Source organism: Erpetoichthys calabaricus, chromosome 8 (genome assembly GCF_900747795.2).
Source record: "Erpetoichthys calabaricus chromosome 8, fErpCal1.3, whole genome shotgun sequence".
Classification (NCBI taxonomy): Eukaryota; Metazoa; Chordata; class Cladistia; order Polypteriformes; family Polypteridae; genus Erpetoichthys; species Erpetoichthys calabaricus.
The window spans coordinates 189,040,156-189,056,676 of NC_041401.2; the positions used below are offsets into that span (position 1 = coordinate 189,040,156).

Consider the following 16,521-nt stretch of genomic DNA (forward strand, 5'->3'; position numbering starts at 1 on the left):
GTAAACTAACCAACTCCCCTGTCACATTTGAATGAACAGCCAAGAATTGTGGGAATCCTTCATCTTTACTGGGCAGAGGGCAGTCCCTGGCTGTGATAGGCAGGTGGCCCCGCCTCTTGGGGAACCACCCTCTATACACAATGCACATGACAAAGTTTTTTATACACCTATAATATAAAAAACAAAGAATAAAACAAATAATAAACACAAGCAATATTAATTAAACCAAAGGAGCAAAAATGGACAAAACAGACATAAAATAAGAATTTGAACCCCTATGAGAGGAGGAATCCAGGGTGAGATTTAACAGGCAGCAGCACTACCTGCTGCGCCTTTATGCTTCCCTAATTCATTCATTTAATTATTTTCTCTAACAGGAGAGGATCGGCTGGAGGAAAGAGGCTTTGCACTTACTGGTTTTTGCCACAGATGACGTCCCACATCTAGCTCTGGATGGGAAACTGGCTGGGCTGGTCCAGCCGCACGATGGCGAGTGCTATCTGAATGACAAGAATGAATACAGCGCCTCAACCAAGCTGGTAGGAAACGTGTCCTGATGGGACGTTATACTCCGTTATCTCCTTCTGACTGGGGTGGTCAGATTTAGGGAGGAAGGAAGGCCACTGCAGAAATTGCTGCCTGTGACTTCTGTGTTTTGGGGGGGGGGCGGAGGTCTGTCAGCATGCTAGGAAATGAGAAGCAGCAACTTTTATTAAATTGTATTTGTGAGCAGTAAATTGCTTGATCTTCAAATGCTCTTACTGTTAATTCTTTTTATGACTGGGATGTTTTGCATTTTCGCAGGATTACCCTTCACTTGCACTTCTGGGAGAAAAACTGGCAGAAAATAACATCTACCTGATCTTTGCGGTAATCAGAAGACACTATATGATTTACAAGGTGAGTTTATTGATTTTAATCTTTAACTAGCCATTCACCATTGGGACAGTAGAATAGGTGTTTTTTTTTCCATTTTTTCTAAGAGTGGCACATTTAATTTTAGGCACCACAACATTGATTTATGTCAGTGGTTCTCAAGCTGTGGGGCGGGCCCCCCTAGGGGGGGCGCGAAGTAACAAAAAGGGGGGCGCGAAGATGTGAAAAAAAGAAAACAAGAATCGAAAATATGAAAAATACATCTATTGAAACCAAAACAAATTAACTTAAACTACATTCTGATACTAGAAAAATAAATATAGAGTTAGGTAAATGTCGATAAAAGTTAAGTAGGTATAATAAAATATGCATTTATGATATATCATTAATTAAAAAAGAACAAATTTGGTATAGTGGGCTCCTTTCAAAAAAACCTTAGGGGGGCACGATTAAAACTGTTATGAAAACTCGGGTTGCAAATACTTAAAGGCTGAGAAACGCTGATTTATGTCAAGGACAGAAGATCTCAGATGAATGAGAATGGCATCGACAATGGAGATGATGAGTAGAGAAAGATGTTGGGCGGAGTGGACCACATTTGGTTATATAGGACTTGATGGACATCCAGTATCCTAGTGAGCCCCTATGCTCCCTCATTGTAAATGGGAGATAGTGGTGGCAGTGCCAACTTAGAAATTCATTGGGAGGGGCCCATCTGAACGGGAGAGTGGACTGGGTGGACAATACAGATGTGCTACACCATAGGGGCAGAGTGGGAACTTTTCTGCATGGTGGCTTAGGTCGTTTAATGTGTGTTATAAACTGCTGAAGATGTTCTACCAGTCTGTAATGGCCAGAATGCTGCATAACGCTGTGGTCTGCTGGTGGAATAACACTGGACATAAAGAAGCCTGCTACAGTATAAAACTGTCCCCAAACTTGCTGAAGACAGACATAATTGGAGGCCATCATGAGTAATGCTGTCCATCCTGTCCATAGCGTTTGTCGTATAGCAACTTTAGTCTCCATCTCATTCTACCTCGATGTACTAGGAGACACAGCTGGGGCTTTATCAGACTCTCTAATGCTTCCTGATATCATGCTTATACAGTAGAGTCTCGCTTATCCGACCTTCGCTTACCGACATTCCGTATTATCTGACGTCCCACCGCAAAAAAACGCATCAATTGGCAACAAGAACTGCAAGTTGTGAGCGTGAGCGTAGTCTATTTTTTGTTGCTAAGTTCATTTTTTCAGTTAATTTTTTCTGTTGTTTTGTTGTAAAACATGATTATTAGGTTCGTAATGTGTAAAATTATAACATAGTTTGACGTTTAGTAGGCTTTTTCTTAACTCCTCCCAGTATCCGACAATTTCTCTTATCCGACATAAATGGGCCGGCAGAACGTCGGATAAGTGAAAATGTCGGATACTGGGAGGTGTTAAGAAAAAGCGTACTAAACGTCAAACTATGTTATAATTTTACACATTACGAACCTAATAATCATGTTTTACAACAAAACAACAGAAAAAATTGACTCTACTGTATTTACTTTAGAAAGTTAGAACAGACATGTTAGCAAAGGGCTAACATTTCTTTAGGGATGCTACATTGTAATTTAAGTACAGTATGTACTTTATAATAACAATAATAATGTTACATTTACTGAGCGCCTTTCACAAACCCAAGGTCGCTTTACATACAGAGTAAAAAAACAAAAATTACACTGATGACAAAAGTTCGTAGAAGGGGAAAGTTTTCAGTTGAGATTTAAAAGTGCAGAAAGAGGAGCAATCTTGAAGAGACTGAGGAAGAGAGTTCCAGCGTTGAGGGGCTATAGCACTGAAGGACCTGAGAGTCTGGTGTGTGTGAAAGTAAGGAGATTACTGCTTGAGGACCTGAGAGAGCGACAAGGAGTGTTAGGAGCTAGGAGCTGAATAAGGCAGAGGGGGGCAAAGGTTATGTAGGGCTTTGAAGGTGAGAAGCAGAATCTTGAATTTAATCCTTGATGGAACCGGTATCCAGTGAAGCTGGGAGAGAACAGGGGAGATGTGAGCAAAACGCTTTGTGTGGGTGAGGACTTATGCATAGTTTCCTGTCCCGCACTTACATAATTTGCTCTTTATTTTGTATTGTTCTGCATTATTACAGTGCGTTTTGTGTTGCTTGAGTAAATGAATTTCCCTTTGAGAATTAAAAAGTCTTTCTGTTTGTCATATAACATCTTGCATCCATCTGTTTGCCTGTCAGCGCCTTGCATTTGTCTGTCTGTCTGCCTGTCAACACCTTGCGCCTGTCCATCTGTCTGTCTGTCTGCCTGTCAACACCTTGTGTGTGTCTGTCTGCCAGCCCGCCAGCCTGTCAGCACCTTGTTTCCATCTGTCTGTCTGTCTGCCTGTCTGTCAACACCTTGTGTCTGTCTATTTCATAACACCTTGTACTCATCTGTCTGTCTGTCAACACCTTGTGTCCATCTGCCTGTCTGCCTGCCTGTCAACACCTTGTGTCTGTCTGTCTGTCTGTCAACACCATGTGTCTGTCTGTCTGCCTGCCTGCCTACCTACCTGTCAACACCTTGTGTCTGTCTGCCTGCCTGTCAACACCTTGTGTCTGTCTGCCTGCCTGTCTGTCAACACCATGTGTCTGTCTGCCTGCCTGCCTACCTGCCTGTCAACACCTTGTGTCTGTCTGTCTGTCAACACCTTGTGTCTGTCTGTCTGCCTGCCTACCTGCCTGTCAACACTGTGTCTGTCTGTCTGTCAACACCTTGTGTCTGTCTGTCTGTCTGTCTGTCAACACCATGTGTCTGTCTGCCTGCCTACCTGCCTGTCAACACTTTGTGTCTGTCTGTCTGTCAACACCTCGTGTCTACCTGCCTGTCAACACCTTGTGTCTGTCTGTCTGTCTGTCAACACCTTGTGTCTGCCTGCCTGCGTACCTGCCTGTCAACACCTTGTGTCTGTCTATTTCATAACACCTTGTACTCATCTGTCTGTCTGTCAACACCTTGTGTCCATCTGCCTGTCTGCCTGCCTGTCTGCCTGCCTACCTACCTGCCTGTCAACACCTTGTGTCTGTCTGTCTGTCTGTCAACACCATGTGTCTGTCTGCCTGCCTACCTGCCTGTCAACACCTTGTGTCTGTCTGTCTGTCTGTCAACACCTTGTGTCTGCCTGCCTGCCTGCCTACCTGCCTGTCAACACCTTGTGTCTTTCTGTCTGTCAACACCATGTGCCTGCCTGCCTGCCTACCTGCCTGTCAACACCTTGTGTCTGTCTATTTCATAACACCTTGTACTCATCTGTCTGTCTGTCAACACCTTGTGTCCATCTGCCTGCCTGCCTACCTGCCTGTCAACACCTTGTGTCTGTCTGTTCCATAACACCTTGCACTCATCCTTCTGTCTGTCTGTCTGATAGCACCTTACATCTGTCTGTCTATGTGATGGCATCTTACATATCTGTCTCTATATGGATTTGGCACATTATCCTTTATGTTTGCACTAGTTTACACCAGTTTCTCAATTTTTCTTCCACATCCTTACCCCTTGCCTGACAACTTTGAACAAGTGAAACTAAGCGGGTCTGTCATGACTGGGGTTTGATACATGACCTTCTCACCAGTATAAGTGTTCAAACTTCTATGGTCTCCATCTCTCTGTCCATCCATATTTTACACTTTCTTTGTTTGGGTCAGAATTACAGGGACGGGATCCTATCCCAATGTAATAGTGTGGGAATTTCACTCATTGCTTCAGTAACACGCTTTACAAAGAAAACAAATGAAAGAATTGTCTTTTGATGTTGTGGCTGCAAACTCTCTTCCATTTTCAGTGACGGCATAGTTTCTCGTTCTGCCATAAGCTACCCGTAGATTTTACTCTCATGGGAGAGACTCCACGAAAGGGTACACTTTGCTTACACGCCTGTGCTTTCTCTCATATGGGACTAATTTTAAAATCTGCAATTAACTTGAGGTCTTGTTTTTGTGAAGTCTTAAGGAAAGTGGAGTACCCAGGGGAGAAAAAACAAAAAACCAAAACAAAACAACACACACTGGGAGAAGATGTTCACTCCATTCAGATGGTGATCAGGTCAGGATATGAACCGAGTCGGCAGGATCTGTGAGGCAGCACCACTAACCAGTGGGCCACATTACTTGTAAAATTCTCAAACCCACTCAATCCAGTTTATGGTTGTGGGGATCTGGCGCATACCTCAGCAGCATTAGATTTATGGTAGGTACCAACCCAGGAGATGGTCTCCGTCTATTGCAAAACCCACCCACCCAGCATCAGTTTAGAATTTCCAGTTAACTTAACCTGCACATGTTTGGGATGTGAGAAGAAAACCGGAGCAGCCAGTGAAAAATTCCACATGTTGGTTTTTTCTTTTTCATCAAATGAAATCAAATTCATTGCAGCTACTTGTATTGTAAAATCTAACAATTCACTTTTTTACTATTTTTACTTAGCGCCCCAAACAATAACCTATCATCTATGGGAGAGGAGGGAGAGCTTTAGATTCGTCCACGGTCGACGGACCTCGACATTTTAGGGTCCCCTGATACCAAAAACATTGATATCTTGATGATGGGTGTGTGTCTGTCTGTGTGTCACAGTTTCTTGAGGATGGTCACGAGCTAAAACAGCTTGATGGAAAAATACCAAACTCTATAAACTTCAGCCTGTTATGAGATGACGATGTGCTGATTACCGTATATACTTGCGTTTAAGTTCTCCAGCGGATAAGTCGGGGCTTGATTTTACCGTATAATTGCCGGTATTTTATAATGTTGGTCGTATAAATCAAATGCGGAAAACTCACGCTATTGGTCCAAGAGATTATGATATGCTAACACCCACTTGAGAGAGTCACCACGGAGCACACGGCCTTTTATTTCTATGTATTGTGCCTTTGTGACCACACGGCAGTGGCGGGCCGTCAGGGCCTTCAAGGCCTTCTCTGCTGGCCTAAAAAAATATCTGAATCACAAACTGATGTTAATTATATTTTGTCCATGAATACTTATTAAATAATTCCAAATAGTCTGTCCGCTTCCTTTCATAGCTTTTCCGATGGTTGTGCTGCTTCCAGACATGTATTTTCGTATTAAAGCATTTAACCAATCACATTTCAGCCATCATTTGTTGCCAGGCAGGGTCAAAGTCAAAGAAGTCTGCCCGGAGGCCTTCACAATCCGTTCTGCAGGCCCTCTAACACAAAATAAATGTCGATTAAACCGTTGCTTCAACCAATCAGATTTTGAGTTGGTTTCACTAGGGCCCTCTAGCAGGTGTACAGCAACGTCACCGTATTCAGACCCGTTGGTTGGATAGCATGGTGTAATATAAAAATCTGAATGAGAGCATCATGGGGCAGCTGTACACATTGGTATGTTTGGCGGTGACCATTCCCGTGTCCACTGCTTCTGTCGAGCGGACATTTTCAGCCCTAAAGTGATTTAAAACTTATGCCAGAAGTACGACAGGGCAGGTTTGACTTTCAGCATTAGCTTCGATGGCAATAGAAAGGGACTTCGTGATGGAACTGAAGCGCACAGATAATCTGTACGACAGAGTAATTGAACTGTTTTTGAGGAAAGAGAGGAGGATGGATTTTGTTTACAAATAATCCGAATTTTTGGTGAGTAAAATGTTGCGATTTTCCTAAATAATATTGCAAGTTTATGAGTTATTATTGATGTTTTTTATGTGTGTCGTGGCTGTAGCTGCAGTAGAAAGGAACTTGTTCACCCCTGGTTTGTCTATTCAATAAAGGTATTTATTGTGGCTACAGGAGTTATCTATCTGTGATGCAACGGCTCTTTATACTGTATTTCTGCATATTAAGATGGATTTTATAACCATAAATTAGTTTTTGAGGGGCGGGTTGATTCAGACGGAGCACTACTGAAGGCCTAGGTGTGAAATGCACGGTTCGCCATTGCCACACGGTAATACGCAAACTATTCCAAAGCGACGTTTGGACTGATTTGTGTTTTTTTTGTATCTCACACCCTCGTACACCTTTATCGTAAGAGCATCCCTTATCTACGATGGAGCGTTCGAGCAGAAGAAAGTATGAAGCTGACTTTAAATTTAAAGTCGTTGAAGTGGCAAAAGAAATTGGTAACTGCGCTGCTGCAACAAAATTCAATGTGTCTGAGAGACTGATGAGAGATTCGTATTTTTGAATGGGTGTGTAAGTCGGGATCTGATTTTATGATTGATTTTATGGGTTTCAAGACCCGACTTATACGTGAGTATATACGGTAGTTTTTGAGCCAAATCGTGCAACAGAAGGAGGCACTCTAGAGGATCCCTCCAAAATGTAATTCTGCAATTAATTATGAATTACTTCTTTGACTTGTATTTTACACAATGCCTTGTCTTGTTTGAGTTTAAATTTTAATTTTAAATTTAAATTTTATTTCTATTTTAAATTTAATTTTAATTTATTATTTGCACTTCATGTTGTTACACTGTGGACCCTGAGCATCACAATTTCGTCTATGTGTATATTTGTATATGGTTGAGATGACAATAAAGTTCACTTTGACTTTGAATTCTTCTTGTCAATTGCTATCATAATTACCTGTTTTATGATCAGATCGATCAGCATCAGAGCGGTAAATAACTACTGAAATGTTGTAGAATAGTTTGGGTAACTTGGTTCCTAGGGCGCAAAGTCAACTGATGCTCACATACGAACGTGATCAGCCTATCAGCATTTAATTTGATTTGACCCGCGGTACCTTATTAACTAACCTCACAAGCATATGTGTTAAATGTCTCCACTCACTCAGTAAAATTTCTAATATCGAATTATTTGTTTTTCACGTCAACAGAACTTGACAGCATTAATTCCTGGAACAACGGTGGAAATCCTAGACCAGGACTCAAAAAACATAATCCAACTGATCATTAACGCCTACAATGTAAGTTTGGTTTTGTTTATATGTGTGTTATGGACAGTATGAACCAAGTGAGTCCATGATCTGAAGTCTTCGGTACTTTAAGTAACTTACAGGGATATTTGTCTTAGATGGTTATTTGACATGTTCGGGACTAGAATGTCAGTAGAAGAGAGTAAATTCTAGAATTCCAAAAATACCCTTTGCAAGAAGTGAGGCCATGCAATAAGATATTTGTAGGTCTTCAATAGTAATCAAGCACTTTCCATCTAAAATTGTTTACTGTTCTTCAGCATTAGATACCTGTTATACTAATTACTAGCCATCCCCCACGGCTTCGCCCATGTATTAGTGAAACAGGACAGTGAGGAGGGCCCCACCCAGCTCTCTACTCCTGACGTCACACTTCCCCCTCTCCTCGGCCCGCAGATCTGTCTCGGATTAGCACGAATATAACCCTCCTGCAAGCAAACTCTGATTCTTAGCGCAATGAGAGAAGTCGCAAAATCAACCGGAGTGTTCAAGCAAATTATAGAAAAAAATAAAGATCTAAATCCGTCAAGTAGTTCTCTCGTTCGCTAACTAAGCGGAGTTAATGTTACGCCCCAAGGCAGACGCATGATTGAGGAGGGCCCCGCCCCCCTCCCCACAGCCCGATGCATCACTCTCGGATTTGCACTAATAAATCGGTACCGCAAGTGAACTATGATACTTCGCGCGATGAGAAAGTCGCGAAATCAAAGGAATGTTCAAGCAAATTATAGAAAAAAAAGATCTAAATCCGTTAAGTAGTTCTCTCGTTCGCTAACTAAGCGGAGTTAAGGTTATGCCCCACGGCAGACGTGTGAGTGAGGAGGGCCCCGCAGCCCGATGCGTCACTCTCGGATTTGCGCTATTAAATTGGTACCGCAAGCGAACTATGATACTTCGCGTGATGAGAAAGTCGCAAAATCAACGGAATGTTCAAGCAAATTATAGAAAAAAACCCGATCTAAATCCGTTAAGTAGTTCTCTTGTTCGCTAACTAAGCGGAGTTAAGGTTATGCCCCACAGCAGACGCGTGAGTGAGGAGGGCCCCGCAGCCCGATGCGTCACTCTCGGATTTGCACTAATAAATCGGTACCGCAAGCGAACTATGATACTTCGCGCGATGAGAAAGTCGCGAAATCAAAGGAATGTTCAAGCAAATTATAGAAAAAAAAGATCTAAATCCGTTAAGTAGTTCTCTCGTTCGCTAACTAAGCGGAGTTAAGGTTATGCCCCACGGCAGACGTGTGAGTGAGGAGGGCCCCGCAGCCCGATGCGTCACTCTCGGATTTGCGCTATTAAATTGGTACCGCAAGCGAACTATGATACTTCGCGTGATGAGAAAGTCGCAAAATCAACGGAATGTTCAAGCAAATTATAGAAAAAAACCCGATCTAAATCCGTTAAGTAGTTCTCTCGTTCGCTAACTAAGCGGAGTTAAGGTTATGCCCCACAGCAGACGCGTGAGTGAGGAGGGCCCCGCAGCCCGATGCGTCACTCTCGGATTTGCACTAATAAATCGGTACCGCAAGCGAATTATGATACTTAGTGTGATGAGAAAGTCGCAAAATCAAAGGAATGTTCAAGCAAATTATAGAAAAAAAAAGATCTAAATCCGTCAAGTAGTTCTCTTGTTCGCTAACTAAGTGGAGTTAATGTTACGCCCCAAGGCAGACGCATGATTGAGGAGGGCCCCGCCCCCCTCCCCGCAGCCCGATGCATCACTCTCGGATTTGCACTAATAAATCGGTACCGCAAGCGAACTATGATACTTCGCGTGATGAGAAAGTCACAAAATCAACGGAATGTTCAAGCAAATTATAGAAAAAAACAGATCTAAATCCGTTAAGTAGTTCTCTCGTGAAAAGTAGACAGCGGACAGACATACAAACGGGTCTTAAAAACTATAAGGAATTTTGCTCTTTTCTTAGCGAGCACCTATGGGCCAAGGGTAACCTACATTCCAAATTTCAAGTCCTAAGTCCTCATGTTTCAGGAGATTTTGTGCTGAATGAGTCAGTGGTATTTGGCTTTTATATATATAAAGATTTTTTTTTAAACTTTTGTTCTCCATAAAATTACAAGATTAACAAATTTTCTCAGCTGTGACTACAAAAACATGGGGTATTTTACTGAAAAACAATTATAATTGTTTGGGTGGAGCATTCCTTTAACCACCGAGCCTCTATGCTGCCCCTCCATTGCTTTATGACTGCAGTAAATTTTATTTTGCTGTTCACCTGTGTAAACTGCTGTTCCATGGGTAATATTCAATCTGTACAGTCGTGGCCAAAAGTCCTGAAAATGACCCAAGTGTTGGTTTTCACAAAGTTTGTTACGTCAGTGTTTTTAGATCTTTTTGTCAGCTGTGTCTATGGTAGACTGAAGTAGGATTACAAGCATTTCCTAATTTCAAAAGGTTTTATTGACAATCACATTCAGTTTATGCAAAGAGTCCATATTTGCAGTGTTGGCCCTTCTTTCTTTTTCAAGACCTCTGCAATTTGCCCTGGCATGTTGTCTGTCAATCAACTTCTGGGTGCAACCCTGACTAATGGCAGCCCGTTCTTGCATCATCAATGCTTAGAGTTTGTCAGAATTTGGGGTTTTCTGTTTGTCCACCCGCCTCTTGAGGATTGACCACAAGTTCTCAATGAGATTAAAGGTCTGGGGAGTTTCCTGGCCATGGACCCCAAATTTTGATGTTTTGTTCCCCGTTCTCACTTTTGCCTTATGGCCCGGTGCTCCATCATGCTGGCAAAGGCATTGTTGGTGACCAAACTGTTCTTGGATGGTTGGGAGATGTTGCTCTCGGAGGTTGTTTTGGTCCCATTCTTTATTCATGGCTGTGTTCTTAGGCCAAATTGTGAGTGAGCCCACTGCCTTGGCTGAGAAGCAACCCCACACATGAGTGGTATTAGGATGATTTACTGTTGGCGTGACACACGACTGATGGTAGCTCACATTTTCTTCTCAAACAATCAGAAAGGGCATTCATTGGAGAAAATGACTCCACCCCAGCAGTCCTCAGCAGTCCAATCCCAGAATATCAGTCTGTCTCTGATGTTTTTCTTGGCTTCTTTGTTGCCCTTCTTGACATCTACCAGGCCATTCTCCAAAAGTCTTCACCTCACTCCCACCTGCCTGCTGCCATTCCTGAGTGAGCTCTGCACTGGTGGTGCCCGCAGCTGAATCAACTTTAGGAGTCGGTCAGTCCTGACGCTTGCTGGACTTTCTTGGGCGCCCTGAAGCCTTCTTCACAACAGCAGTGGAAATGAGTTTTTTGGGATTAAGTTCATTGTCATAGTAAAGAGGGACTTTGTAATGAATTGCAATTCATCTGATCACTCTTCAGAACATTCTGGAGTCTATGCAAATCATAAAAAAACGGAGGCAGCAAACTTTGTGAAAATTAATTTTTATGTCATTCTCAAAACTTTTGGCCACGACTGTATTTGCACTTGTTAGTCAAAGATGCACAAGACTTGACCCAAGTGACAGATCTGAGGAAGGTTGGATAAAACTGCATGAATTTCTGTCTCTGTAAAAATGTTCTGCTTAAAGTATAACACTGGGATGTTGCTCATTTTGAAAGACGTTACACATGTAAAGTTTTCAGACCCCTTGACATTCCGCACAGTTTATTGTGTTGTAGCTTTAATTTTTAAAAGAGACAAATTTGCCATGTTTTGCCCAAATTTCATCTAAATTGCGATCAGGTGCCATCTTATTTGCTTTACTTCTCCTTGAGATGCTTCTAGAACTTGACTAGAGTCCACCTGTGGTAAACTGAATTGACGGGACATTATTTGGGAACGCACATGTGTATCTGTGTATAGAAAGTTCCATGATTCACTTGGCATGTCGGGATAATAACCAAGCCATGAAGTCCAAGGAACTCTCTGTAGACCTCCTTGGTCACATTGTGGTGACGTATAGAACCGTGCAAGGTGATAAAACTGTTTCTAAAGTTTTGAGTGTTCCCAGGAGCACAGTGGCCTCAACAACTGTGAAATGGAAGAAGATTGGAACCACCCAGACTCTTCTTACTGTAACTGGGCAAGAATGTCCCTTTTTGAATTGATACAACAGGCGTCAAAGGAGACCAACGCTAAAGAACAGTAAACGATATCGGAACATCCATAAAAAAAACACCTTGTTGCTTAATCTGCACATCGGGTATCAAGTTGTATGCTCATAACATCAAAATATTTTTGATGAAACATGATGGAGTTTTTGAACTGAAGACCTCCTACCTCTTCACTAATTGGTCAGGAGGTCTGCCTAGTAACAGCTGATATTGTGGAGCATGTGCAGGCACCTCGACTGAGAACTCAGTGGTCATTCTAACAGAGAGTTGAATGTCCTGTGCTGAGATGGGAGAGCCTGTCGGAAGGAAGTCCATCTAGGCAGCACTCAGTCAATCAGGCATTTATGGCAGATACCCTTGAGTAAAAGGCATATGACAGCCCACCTGGACTCGGAGGACACAAGGAAAAGTATTTTTTGAGTCTGAAAAAACAAAAATTGAACTGTTTGGACTGAACTTCAAGTATTATGTCTGATAAAGACCAAGCACTGCTTATCACCTGCCCAATGCCATCCCTCTGAGGAAATTTGGTGGTGGCAACATCATGGTGTGGGTGTGCTTGTCAGCTACAGGGACAGAGAGACTGGTCAGAATTGCTGGAAGGATAAATGCAGTGAAATACAGAGAGGTCCCGGAAGAAAACCCGCTCCAGAGTGCATGCGGCCTCAGACTGGGCGATGGTTCACTTTTTCAGCACTACAGTGACCCAGAGCCATACAGTCAAGACAACGCTGGAGTGGCTTTGGGACAAGTCTTGAGTGCTCCAGTCAAAGCCCAGACTTTTCCATATATAGTGGAACCTCGGTTTGCGAGCATAATTCGTTCTGGAAACGTGCTCGTAGTCCAAAGCACTCGTATATCAAAGTGAATTTCCCTATAAGAAATAATGGAAACTCAGATGATTTGTTCCACAACCCAAAACTATCCATCCATGTTCCAACCCGCTGAATCCGAACACAGGGTCACGGGGGTCTGCTGGAGCCAATCCCAGCCAACACAGGGCACAAGGCAGGAAACAATCCTGGGCAGGGTGCCAACCCACCGCAGGACACACACAAACACACCCACACACCAAGCACACACTAGGGCCAATTTAGAATCGCCAATCCACCTAAACAACCCAAAACTATTCATATAAAAATGATTAATACAAAATATAAAGTAAAAATACATAAAACAAATTAACTTGCACTTTACCTTTGAAAAGAATCATGGCTGGTGTGAGTGAGTCTGTAAACTCTTGTGGGATTCCACCCAACGGGACGACACGTAGAACAGCGTCCCAAAGCAATCGCAGTCTTCCAGTGCTGTAGTAGTTCGCCGTAAAAGTGAATCCGAAAAGATCGTGGACATGCTATAAGCGCCTGTCGTCAATGGGTGATACAAGGAAGAAGGAACATTATAAATGCGCAGGGCCCTGCCTGACTGCTGTGTCTGTGTATAAATAACCGCGCTGTTGCTGTTTCAAGCTGAATAAAGCTGGTGTTGCTAAAGTACTGAGACTCAGCTTCGTGTTTTAGGGAGCAAGACGGGGATTCGCACATCACAGCACACACACACGCGCGCGCGCACACAGTCACAATACTAATGCTGCAGTAAACAGTATACGCTCGTACGGATGTTGACTATATGAGTGAGGCACGCCGACTCAGATGGAGAATAGGAGACGATTGCCCACAATCCCGCAGTGAGAGAGAAAGAAGAACCATCAGCTCAGTTGTGATCACATGACGCTCAGCAGACAAACTACTCGTACTGCAAGACCTCGCTCGTTTATCAAGCGAAAATTTATTAAAAATTTTTGCTCGTCTTGCAAAACACTCGTAAACCAAGTTACTCGCAAACCGAGGTTCCACTGTATTGTCTTTTATTTACCCCCCTTTTTGACACCCACTGCACGCCCCACCTACCTGAAAGAAGAAGTCTCTCTTTGAACTGCCTTTCCCAAGGTTTCTTCCATTTTTTTCCCTACAAGGGATTTTTTTGGGAGTTTTTCCCTTGTCTTCTTAGAGTGTCAAGGCTGGGGGGTGCTGTTAAAGCCCATTGTGTGATTTTAGGCTATACAAAAATAAATTGTATTGTATTGTATTGTACTGGGCGGCACGGTGGCGCAGTGGGTAGCGCTGCTGCCTCGCAGTTAGGAGACCTGGGTTCGCTTCCCGTGTCCTCCCTGCGTGGAGTTTGTATGTTCTCCCCGTGTCTGCGTGGGTTTCCTCCAGGCGCTCCGGTTTCCTCCCACAGTCCAAAGACATGCAGGTTAGGTGGATTGGCGATTCTAAATTGGCCCTAATATGTGCTTGGTGTGTGGGTGTGTTTGTGTGTGTCCTGCGGTGGGTTGTCACCCTGCCTGTGATTTGTTCCTACCTTGTGCCCAGTGTTGGCTGGGATTGGCTCCAGCAGACCCCCGTGACCCTGTGTTTGGATTCAGCAGGTTGGAAAATGGATGGATGGATGGATGTATTCTACTTAAACCCTATAAGACATGTGTGGAGAGACCTGAAGGAATCTCCGGAATTATACCAAAAGTGACATCACAATCCCCTGTCCTGTCGTCTGTGGGTAAAGGAGAAGATATGGTTAGTTATCACTTACAGTATGCCCTGTTGGCTTACCTCGATAGGGCTGTCTAGAAGCTCCCCAAGCACTCCTGTGTGACACACACGTATAAAACATGTGAATTGCTACATCTGTCTCTGTCTTCCTCGTCTACAACATTTTTCCCTCTTCTTCCTCCTGACTCTTTGAACATTGAAATGCTCAATTTTAACTCCTTTATTTTGCATAAATGAAAAAAATCGTCACGATCGGGAATTGAACTTTGCTAAAGTATCCTGCCATCATTTGCATAACTGAGTCCCCAGGTCCAAACTGACCAATCGGATTTCTCGGAGGGGCCAAACACACCTAGGCACATAGAGACTGGCATTATTATTATATTCTGAAACCTGCTTCTTTCAGGGGCAGTGCAGTGGGTATCGCTGCTGCCTCGCAGTTAGGAGACCCGTGTTCGCTTCCCGGGTCCTCCCTGCATGGAGTTTGCATGTTCTCCCCATGTCTGCGTGGGTTTCCTCCGGGTACTCCGGTTTCCTGCCACAGTCCAAAGACATGAAGGTTAGGTGGATTGGCGATTCTAAATTGTCCCTAGTGTGTGCTTGGTGTGTGTGTGTGTGTGTGTGTGTGTGTGTGTGTGTGTGTGTGTGTGTGTGTGTGTGGTGCTGGCGCCCTGCCCGGGGTTTGTTTCCTGCCTTGCGCCCTGTGTTGGCTGTAATTGGCTCCAGCAGACCCCCGTGACCCAGTAGTTAGGATATAGTGGGTTGGATAATAGATGGATGGATGGATGCTTCTTGGTTGTGGTAGGGTGAGTAGCATCGAGTACCGGATGGGACTCCAGTTCATTATCGGGCCCACTCACGCTGGGCCATTTTAGAACTGCCATGTAGCCTAATGTGTGTGCCTTTAGAATATGGGGTGGGGTTGGGGGGGCATAAGTACCCAGAGGAAACCCCACACTGATCAGGTTTATTTACTTAATTTAGGAAGAGAGATTGTGTAATCATAGCATTCTCAAAGCCGGAAAGATACTTGGTAGCAGGACAAATCCAATTTAATGTACTACAGCATAATTAAAAGGAACCAGAGTCTGATATTTTTTTTTTTTGTTGTTTTATGTTTGTACATCAGCTGGAAGGAGTTTTGGAAGGCATGCTTTTGAATGCCTTCTTCTCAATAAAAATCAAAATACTTGTTCAGTGGTTGAGGAACGTGGAGGGGGGTTGGACTTGTGGCACGGAGTGGCGGTTTCAAAATAAAACAGCAGCCGTCTGAAATTCATTCCAGCTTGTTCTCCGGGCTGATTAATGTTTTTCTTCCGAATGCTTGTCATTCCTAGTGCAGCCAGACCCCAAGCTGGCCGGAAACGTTAACAGTCCTGTCGTACTCTCTGGAGCCCGAGTTAAACTCCTTGTCTGTCCTTTAAAGGCCTCACTACCTGTGGTGTATGGTAAGATATTTGTGAACACACGTGTGTGTTTGTTACATACCCACCCACCATAGATTCATATATACCAACATGTATAATATTCTCAAACCCCTGTGTGAAATATTTACGTGTATTGTAAAGTGTTAAAACAAAGCCCCACACAGAGTGGATTATTAAACCATTCAGACCACTTTACTTTCTGCACACTTTATCATATCATAGATTTAATTTTAAACAGATGAATGTGCCATTTTTTTTCCATTGATCTAAACTCCGTAACCTATAATGAGAAAGTAACAGTATGTTTTCAGAAAGGTTTGCAAATTTATTAGAAGTCAAAAACTGAAATCTCTCATTCCTAAAAGTATTCAGACCCTTTGCTGTGATTCTAACTGTGCTGTGGTGCATCCTGTTTGCTTTAATTCTCCCTGAGATGTTTCTAGAACTTGATTGGAGTCCACTTGTGGCCAACTGAATTGATTGGACATTGAGTAGAAAGGCACGCATGTACCAGCGTATAGAAAGTCCTACAATTCACACTGCATGTCGGGACAAAAACCAAGCCATGAAGTCCAAGGAACTCTCCCTAGACCTCTGTGATCACATTGTGGTGAGGTACAGGTCAGGGCGAGG

The 16,521-nt window shown here is 43.3% G+C and overlaps 1 protein-coding gene across 1 annotated transcript in view; it reads left to right on the forward strand.

Annotated features, from left to right (window-relative positions):
• The window catches only part of itgb5 (integrin, beta 5), a 154,185-nt gene that overhangs the window by 25,141 nt on the left and 112,523 nt on the right, over positions 1-16,521 (forward strand). Inside the window, exons 6-8 of the mRNA XM_051930310.1 lie at positions 378-539; positions 805-900; positions 7,727-7,816. Coding sequence (XP_051786270.1) covers positions 378-539; positions 805-900; positions 7,727-7,816 — 348 coding nt within the window. The remainder of the gene's footprint in view (positions 1-377; positions 540-804; positions 901-7,726; positions 7,817-16,521) is intronic.